Source organism: Calonectris borealis, chromosome 6 (genome assembly GCF_964195595.1).
Source record: "Calonectris borealis chromosome 6, bCalBor7.hap1.2, whole genome shotgun sequence".
NCBI classification, from domain to species: Eukaryota; Metazoa; Chordata; class Aves; order Procellariiformes; family Procellariidae; genus Calonectris; species Calonectris borealis.
In genome coordinates, this window is record NC_134317.1 from 28,270,443 (window position 1) to 28,279,438 (window position 8,996).

An 8,996-nucleotide genomic window follows, 5' to 3' on the forward strand; every position below is an offset into this window, starting at 1 on the left:
GAAGCCACCTTCTAGAGGAGGTAACGCTAGGCAGTATGTCAGCATGCCTCCTCTTCTGCTTGCTGTCAAAGCTTTCCTACCCTTTCAGCAGCCCTTGTGGGTATCTGCAATACCGAAAGATCGGCCCTCCAAGGTGTACTCTCCCCAGGCTTGTGTAGGGCCAGGAGAGAACTGGTACAGCCAGCGAGCTGTCTGTAGTGCCACAAGCATTTGTGCACAAAGGCTTTGCAGACAAGCACCCCAGCATTTAAAGATGGAGTGCAGGTGGACGGGGAATAAATGTCACAAAGCTTTTATACTGTCCACATAGACGAATTTATTTATACTTCAAAATTAAAATAAGAAATAAGCTATGCAAAACATTAGAGATATTCTAGAAAAGATGCACAAGCCCCTAGGAGCTTGGGGGCTGCCTGTTCAACCACTATTTTACTTCTGGCTCCATGTCTCTTCTCACTGTTATTAGCTTGCCTGTCTTGGCGCTGGGACATCCTTCAGGAAGCCATTCTTTTTCCTCTTTGATCTTCTTGGTCATTTCCTTGGCTTTGGCAGCTTTCTTCTTTTTGGTTTTGTAGAGAGGGGAGTGGAGGAACTCAGTGTTTGTAAATGGGTCGCCCCGCCTCAGTTTCCTGCAGAACCAAAAGAGTTAGATTGAACCATCAAGCTATTTCTTGAATACGTGTATGATTTCAGTCTCTAAAGTTTCTGATTTTACTGAAATGCTTCCACTGTAAGATGACTGAGTGGTACAGTTTGTTCCTTGTCCAGTACAGGAACAGCTGTACCAGTACAGAGTACCTTCTGACCCAGTATAACCAACTCCTCACAGGAAGTTCAAACTGTGACACTTTTCAGGGAGAAAACGTAGTATTACCCAGTAGCATCACAACAAAATCATCATTTTAGGAGTTAAATGGTTCTGTACAGTAGCCACTGGATATACTGAATCTACAGTTTCTTAAGAAAAAGATGCAGCTACTTGTTTAGGTATTCATATCTGCCAGAAAAAGCAAATATAGATACAGCCTGCTCACAGGGGAGAACCCTCCTCAAAACGTAATATTTCCTTCACTGAAACCCGATTAAAATGAAGTATTACTCAATTGTTGTATAAAACTTCAGGTGTCACAGAATGACAGCAAGTGAAATCAGGGCTTTCACTTAGCTGTCTTTATTCAGCCTGTATTTTATCCTCATGTTAATCCCTCATTAGCACTGGGGTACCAGAGATGCAGTCTGCTAAGAGAGCGTGAGCACACGCTCATTTCAGTGAGGGAAATAACATCTTTGGTAGCTTGTTACTAGAAGCCTGCACATGCATCTGTGCTAATGCAGAATTTTGGCTTAAGCACACTGTGGTAGAGGAGGAGGGTCACAGAAACACAAAGGGTAAGAGGAACTTAAAGACAAACAAAGTGACAGAGAGTCCAGCCCTGGAAAGTGAGCACATGAGAGCAGAGCAGGGGTTGTGGCATGGGAACAGTCATGGGAAGGAGTAGTTTAAAGCCCAACCTATTGAGTTTCGGCTCTGCATAGCAGGCTGGGTCCCGTCTCCGCCTGGATGAGCGCCCTGACACTTCTTCCAAGCTGGAGGAAGAGAGAGTCCTGGCATTGGTCAAGTCCTGTAGTGGCCTAATCTCTGCAAAGGGAAACATTCACAGAGTTGATCAAAGTGTTTCCGAATCATTCCCAGATATCCTAAGAAACACAGCTGCCAAATAGAGAAGGGCTGCATTACCAGTTTTCTCTGAACATGCACAATTCTGAATCCAATCATGTTCCCTCTAAACTCAGGAGACCATTTTTGTGCAAAAATCCCAGACCTGCTCCTCAAAAGTCAGCTCATGAATAAAATCAGGTTCCTCACTGAAAAAATACAGGTCACTAATGCTTCCAGTATCATTGGGCTTTGGTGTAGTAGAAAAATGATACAAAAATTATAGTTGATAGTTCTAATGCCCAGGAGCTTACAGCCTGGAGAAGAAAGCAAGCTTATGGCACCCAAACAACCTACAAGACTTCCCGCAAGACACAGGACCCTGCCAGTGTTTACTGCGGCTTTCAAAGTGAAGTCGGCCAAGAGGGGGAGGGCAGGAGAACAAACTTCCTCGTCTCTACAAAGTACAGCCCACTCTAGCTATAACAGGCCTGTTTGTCAACAGCTACAGGGGGGAAAAACCCCACAAAACAACTCTCTTTACAGAGTATCCACTAACAGCAAGCTCCCAAAAAGGCTCAGCTTAACTCCTGTATTACCAGTCAAGGGATACACCCTCCAAATCCTTTTAAAAAACAAACCAAAAAACACAACCAAGAGAATTTAGGTAGCTCCTGATGAATTTCCATTGAAGATATCACCTAGAGGTATAAAGTCTGAATCCTTGCAGCACTAACCATTCTGGACCAAAAACCTGCCATCTTCATCATATTTTGCCCCAATAACACTGACCCTAGTAGGCAGGGTCAGCATCAAATTATACTTTTCAACTGCTTGTGTAGTTGATTTTCTAAATTGACAGGCATTTACCACGAGAGTGGTAAAACAGGACTCGCAGCACATGCTCCTAGTCTTTTCCCAATATCCACACATGAACAAGTGACCAGAAATTTTTATAGGAATACTGATAAACTAGAAGCAAATGCAGCCACAGAAGTGACTGGCTGGCACAAGTGGAAGCAAAAATGGTGTATTGGACACTGATCTTTAACTCTGAAAAAAGAAAGGAGGGGAAGAGAGATGTAAGCACTTGCTGCACAGATTTTTGGCACTCATCTCCAAACACAGGTCCTCTCCCCAGCCTACCACCTACCAGGCTCTTGTGAAGATGAGGTCTGAGAACTTGACTCAACCTGGTTTCTTTCTCCAGATATTTTCTCTGCAGTCTTTTCTTTAAATATCAGGGAGCCTTCCGGCCAAAGAGAGGATTTCTCTGGCATTCTGCTGCCTTCAGTACTTAAGCTCTTGGAAACTGGTACTTCTGTAAGCCTGGAGCTGACAGGCGAAGCTGCAGAACAGGTCACAGAGGAGGATTCAAGACTATGTGAAAGGTCCAGAAGATTATTCGTAAGCGATATCTCAGCTATCTGCTCCTCCAGGAAGGCATCTGGCTCAGACAGCAGATCTGTAATGCAGGAAAACTTCCCCGTCAGGATAGTTTGCTTGGATGCAAGTTCTGCTGAACTTCCAATGAGCGCCTTGGCACCATCACTTTGTCTGGCCAGGGAATCAGTCTCTGGAGGTCTAGAGGTGTTCCTCTTCCTCTGAGGTTTTGGTTTGGGATCAGCCTCTTTTTTCGAAGCATTCATATTGTTGTCTACTTTAGCTTGCCCCTTTTCTTGAAGGCCCCCTGTCTGGTTTTTACTGCTCTGAGCAGCTACCATCCTCTGAACTCTGGGGATTTTGCTAGTTTTGCTCCCAGGAATAGACCTGGGAGGTACAATTTCACCCCCTTCAAAATCCATCTGGACACAACCCAAGTTTCCTGCAAGATCCAAAGGACGGACAACGTAAGTTTTCCTGCTACGTTTAAGATTACTTGGTGAATCCTTTGTGCTCTCCTTAGCTATTCCTTGAACGTCTATACATGGCCCAAAACCATCAACTTCATTTCTCTGATCACTGCAACTGCTTTTCCTGACAGTCGTCTTCCTGCTTGTCTGGCTTCTTTTAGGCTGTTCTTCAGCTTTGGCTTCTGGTATTTTCACACAGTTTGGCAGATTCTGCTCATCAGAGTCATCTCTTTGCCTAATTACTCTAGTTCTTCTGTTGGTTTTCTGTCTGGTGCTCTTCGTGCTCACACTTAAGTCCTCTTGCAAAGCACAGGCACTTGAGGTCTCTTTCGTCAAGAAAACTGAATTTTGTAGACTGGAATCATCTGAGGGAGCTTCATGACTTGAGAAGGTACGAACTGGGCTTTTTGACAAGCTCTCCATACTCTGGATCTCAAAGACACCTTCCTTCTTAACCTGTTGCAGTAAGTCACCATTTCCAGGACTGTGCAGCTGTGTTGGATTCACCACATATATTCTTCGGAGATCTCGAACTTCATCAGGAGAGCAGGAATGTTGCTCCACACCACAGCCTCTGTTCTTCCTGTCAAAAGCGCCCACGCAAGCCTTCTGCCTCATCTCAGAAACTTCAGACTCACTGGAACATGTTGCAACTTTTGGCTGAAGAAGCTTCTTTGCATCTTGAGCACTCTCTTCACCTTGAGGTAGATCAGGACTACTTTCTGCATTGTTTTTAATTACATTTGTTTTCTTTTTTCCTGTGCTTGCTTTTTTAACAGTTGTTTTCTCACCAGTTTTACAATTACCTTTGCTTTTAACCTTTACAGGAACAAAGTCAGGAACTTGGCTATAGCTGGGGTCCGTTTCAACACCACACCCAGTTTCTTTAGCCTGTGGCTGATCACAGAAAATCTCTTTACCCAAAGATTTTCTATCAGAAATAACAGTGGCTTGAGTAGGTGAAACCAGAGAGCTGGGAGATTTCAGCTGTGGCTGTGCGTTGCTCTTGCTAGAGCTGCTGCTGTCCTTTGTGATACTCCAGCAAGCTGCCTGAGTGGAACTGACACATGGGAAGATATCCACACCGGAAGATGGAGTGCTTGTTGCAAACAGGGTGGAACGCTTTCTCCTCTGAGTAACATGCCCTTGTGAGAGACGATCAAAGAAATGTTTTGCCATCTCATCGCCCTCATGTGAAAGAGGATGACTTTCCCAGGCAAGCGCTGGCAAATTGTTGGGCTTTTGTTGGATGGTGCACAAGGCCTCTGTTGGAAAGACAAAATTCATTCCTAAGACTGAGAAATGCAGCAGGCAAATGCCAGCTTTCCCCATACCACTAAAAGCCATGCCCCATACGCTGCCACAAATCCAGAGCATAGAAAAAGCATGATTTTGTCTCTACAGGGACTCCCCAAACTTACTGTGTAAGTTGCTCAGTTGGCTCCTCTCAGAACAGAAAGGCAGCCCAAAGCAAGATCCCTTAACCAGCCCTAGTATTTAGGAATGCTCACGATCTGTATGAGAGTTATTATTTATACAGCAAATCCACAAGGAACAGAATCTAGTCAGATTCTGCATCTTCAGACATTTCTGAAAATCTTATGTAAGCTCAGTGCCTATTACTCAGAAAACCTGATGAGTGATCTTGAGCTATTGCAAACATGCCAAAAATCCCCACCAAGACATCCCATTCTGGGATATACGCAATTCTAGCGATATCAGGATCATTGGAGCATGCAGTTCCTAACAGTGACTAGGAGCTGCTGGAGTGATGGTTAGGAGCTAACTGGAGCTATGGCACTGCACTCATTCACTTCTGAACACAGACATGCAAAGTCATACTAGAAGAACAGCGGAAGATGCAAATTTACCTCCAAAGATGCAAGAGTCAAGAAAAGCCTCTTGTGCCTCCATTGCTTCAGTCGGCTTCTTCCCATTCTCTTCCTGGTGGGACTGAGGCTTCTCAGCAGGCTGTGATGGCAAAGTGTCTTTGGAGGCAACAGGTACAATTTCCAGTGGCTCATTAGAAGAAGGTCTCTGAAGATCTAGTGAGGATGTTTGTACTGCTGTGGAGCTGCCACCATGCTGTCCTGCATCACACCGCTTGGAAATGGGCACCCTCATTGGTATCCCTGCAGCCCTGGTGAGAAGGAATAACAGCAATGGAGCATGTCCCATACCTGTGACAGGCCCCAGAATCCAGCAGAACAGCTACAGCTTTCACCTCCATCAAGAGTTGCTGAAATACATTTCTGAAGGCTTCAAGTGCTGAAGAACACACACTGCCCAGACAGCACAGATTTCCCATTTTTGTGCAAGCACAACTCATAAGGAAAGCACACTGCTGCGGACACAGAAGCAGGAGAAAAGTACACTGAGGCAACAAGGAAGTAAGGGCTTTCAGCGCACAGGCTGCGACCACAGGTTCACCTCGCTGTGGAACACCAACGCGGCTGCTTGGAGGTATGTATATGGGCGGCTCCAAGGGCTTCCCTGTGTTCAAAGGGGAGACTGGACAGAGGAGAAACAGAACTTCAGATACATTTTAGGAGATCCTGCTCTGACCTTCTTTCCAAAACACAAGTTTACATCATACAAGCAGATGACTTAAGCATTTATATATAACAATCATCAAAGCAGCCAGCTATGGCACTCACTCACTTGAGGAAATCTTGCAGTGCTCATCAGCTACAAAGGAAAAACTACCTAAAAGCAATGTGCTTTCAAATAAAGGAGGGAGAAGGACCAGTTTATGCATGGACTTGGCATTAGGACAAATAAGACAAGGAGTGGCAGCAGAAAGACACAGAGTAAAGGAAAACATCAAGCAGTGGTGGTTTAGAGAAGACATCTCATGTAAAACAGACAACTAGACACACGCGTAAAACACAAGAGGAAGTTTAGCATATAGAAATTCAGGACAGGATTGGTGATATCTGACATTTTAAGGCCCACCTCAGAAGCTGACCATCTGCAATATCATCGGCCCAGCTATCTTCAGTCATGCTGCTCTTCTGGCCGTTGGACAAGGATGCAGAACTTGCGTGGAACTGGAAAGCAGAGAAATAGAAAGGTGGTTTAAAGCTCTTGCAATCCCCTGTGCACCCTCCTACACAGCAACAGCAGCAGCTCAATTTCACCCTGGAAAGTATGTCAAATACTGCCGGCAACCCTCTCCCATTTAAAATTGCATGAATTATGGAATAAATTGCAGCAGAGTCAGATTCTGTCTCCACAGGCTTAAGGATGAAGTTAAACTAGTTCAGATAATCTGAGACTAGGAAGCAGGAATATTTTCCCACCCACCCATGAGACAGGACATATGGGAAGTGTCCTATTCCATATCCCAAGTTGCCATGGCAACACTTAAAGAAACTGAAAAGACGTCACAACCTGTCATAGCAGAAGAGCCTACTGGCCAATACAGCCAATGACCCAGAGGAAGGCAGTTTAAAACTGTAGCCTTTCCTACAGAAGAAGATACCCTGGAAATCGTTAACACCAAGCTAAAAATGAGGATGCAGCCAGCACAATTCAAGCAAGCAAACCAAAACAGTTGAAGCATCAAACACTGAAGTGAGCAGGCAACACAAAGCAAAATACAGAGACAAACACAGCCCCCTTCCCAGAACAGTGTGCTCATGTTTCCCATGGTTTACCTCAGAGAGCCGGGCCATCTTAACTGCAGCTATAAGGTTTTCAAGTTCTTTCAAGGTGTTATTCTATGTTGAGATGATAAAGAGAGAGAAACCATAAAGACATTACATCATCTATTCCAACAAGGATGCTGGTAGCCAGAGCAAGGCATGTTCTGGGGAGAACACAGCTTGGAAGAAAGAGTAAGCAAATCAATGGTGACATTTTTCATACACAGAGAGTATGGACAATCAGTGACAGCTCACTCCTCCCAAGGTTGAGATGCTAGTGCTGCATACCTTGCCCACCACCCCTCTCCATGCCAGCCACACTGTTAGTGCCATACCAGGAAGGAGAGCTTGTGCCTCAGCACAGCATTCTGGAAGTGGCACTGCTCCACCTCCTTCTGTAAGATGGTCTTCTCCTGGGTGAGCCGCTGTGCATTGGCTTTCTCCGCATTGAGGGCCAGGGCCAGTGCTTTATTGTTGTGCTTTAGGGAGACTTTAATAGTGGAGGAGTTGTCTGTAAGTGACAGAGAAGTACCCCACAGAATCAGCATCCAAGGTCTCATCCATGCCTCTTCCCTCATCATACTTCTTCCTCTTCCCAGAATTGCCTCCCTCAGGCTCAGATCTGCATAACTCAATAGCCCCCACACAACGTCAGCAGTGTAATTCCTTACAGCAATAGAAGTCCCTAGAGAACAGCAGGAATAACTTTCTGTAGTAACCTGCAACACTTCAGACAGACACCCTCTCCATCCTCAGTGGGTCAGGCTCAGTCAGCAAGCTACTGCTTCAATCCTTAATGAATGATGGCATGGTTCAGGTCCTGAGTTTAGAAAGATATACTCCTGACTTTGAACAAGTCACCTGTAGCTCCGAGTCCTCATCTCCATCCAAAAAGAGGGAGAAAAACCTGCTTTCCTCTGTAGTAGCCCTTAAGCAGATCTAGATCCATATTTCCCAATTTCAAAACAAATGAATAAAAGTTACAGAAATATCTAACTTTGTCAAGGTAGTCCAAATTCTCATGCACTGTCGTTGCATTATTTCCCCCATAAAAACAAATCACAGTTGGGCTAGCTTCTGCACAGGATTGCATATACACTAAAATACTTTCCACATCTCTTATTTTTGCTGTTTGGACCCTGAGGACTCAGTTACCCAGACACAGCTGTATAATGCCATCTGAGATGCTGCCGAGCAGCCTGAGATGATGCCCCCAGCCGCTGCTCCAAAGGTTCTGAATTAAACCTGCCAGTCACAGATACCTCAGACATCTTTGGGCACCTCAGGTGGCACCTGACACTCATTTGCAGGGTACTGAATTCCCTAGAAACTCACAGGCAGAGAAGCAGCTGTTAAACATAAGCTCTGAGTAAGAGACTGCCACCCACCACCACCACCACCACGGCCAAAGGCACAGTTATAAGCTGACATAGCTGCCAGAGTCTGCACATGCTGCAAGGCAAAATACACTCACTAATGATTTTCGTTTTGATTTTTGATGCAAGGGAAGCATTCAACTTCGCAGTCCTCAAGGCACCATTTTTCTTCTCCCGCATCCGCTCTCTTACACCACTCAGGCTGAAGAAGGATGTTTCGGAAGCCTCCCGAGATGCCATAGCTGGAGAGAGCAACGTTAGCACCCGTAGTCTTCCATTCAGCAAGTACTTACCGGCCAAGACCTTCACTCTTCCCGAGAAGCGTACCTGCGGCCTCGCCCCCCGCCCCGCTGACCCCCGCAGGGAAGAACGAGGCCGCAGGGTCGGCCGCAGACACACCGCACCGCACCGCACCTCCCGGGCACGACAGCCGCCATGGGCCGTTACAGCCCCTCCACCGCCT

General features: G+C 45.7%; 1 protein-coding gene across 1 annotated transcript; it reads right to left on the reverse strand.

Moving 5' to 3' along the window:
• Positions 1-291: 291 nt before the first annotated feature.
• LOC142083650 (uncharacterized) lies at positions 292-8,927 on the reverse strand. The gene is made up of 9 exons (XM_075153390.1): positions 8,861-8,927; positions 8,632-8,775; positions 7,493-7,668; positions 7,170-7,232; positions 6,466-6,560; positions 5,382-5,650; positions 2,811-4,775; positions 1,513-1,639; positions 292-629 (listed from the first exon to the last, which is right to left on the reverse strand). Exons 2-9 carry the CDS (start codon positions 8,771-8,773, stop codon positions 425-427), a joined length of 3,042 nt encoding a protein of 1,013 aa, XP_075009491.1. The 5' UTR covers positions 8,774-8,775; positions 8,861-8,927; the 3' UTR covers positions 292-424.
• Positions 8,928-8,996: the final 69 nt, after the last annotated feature.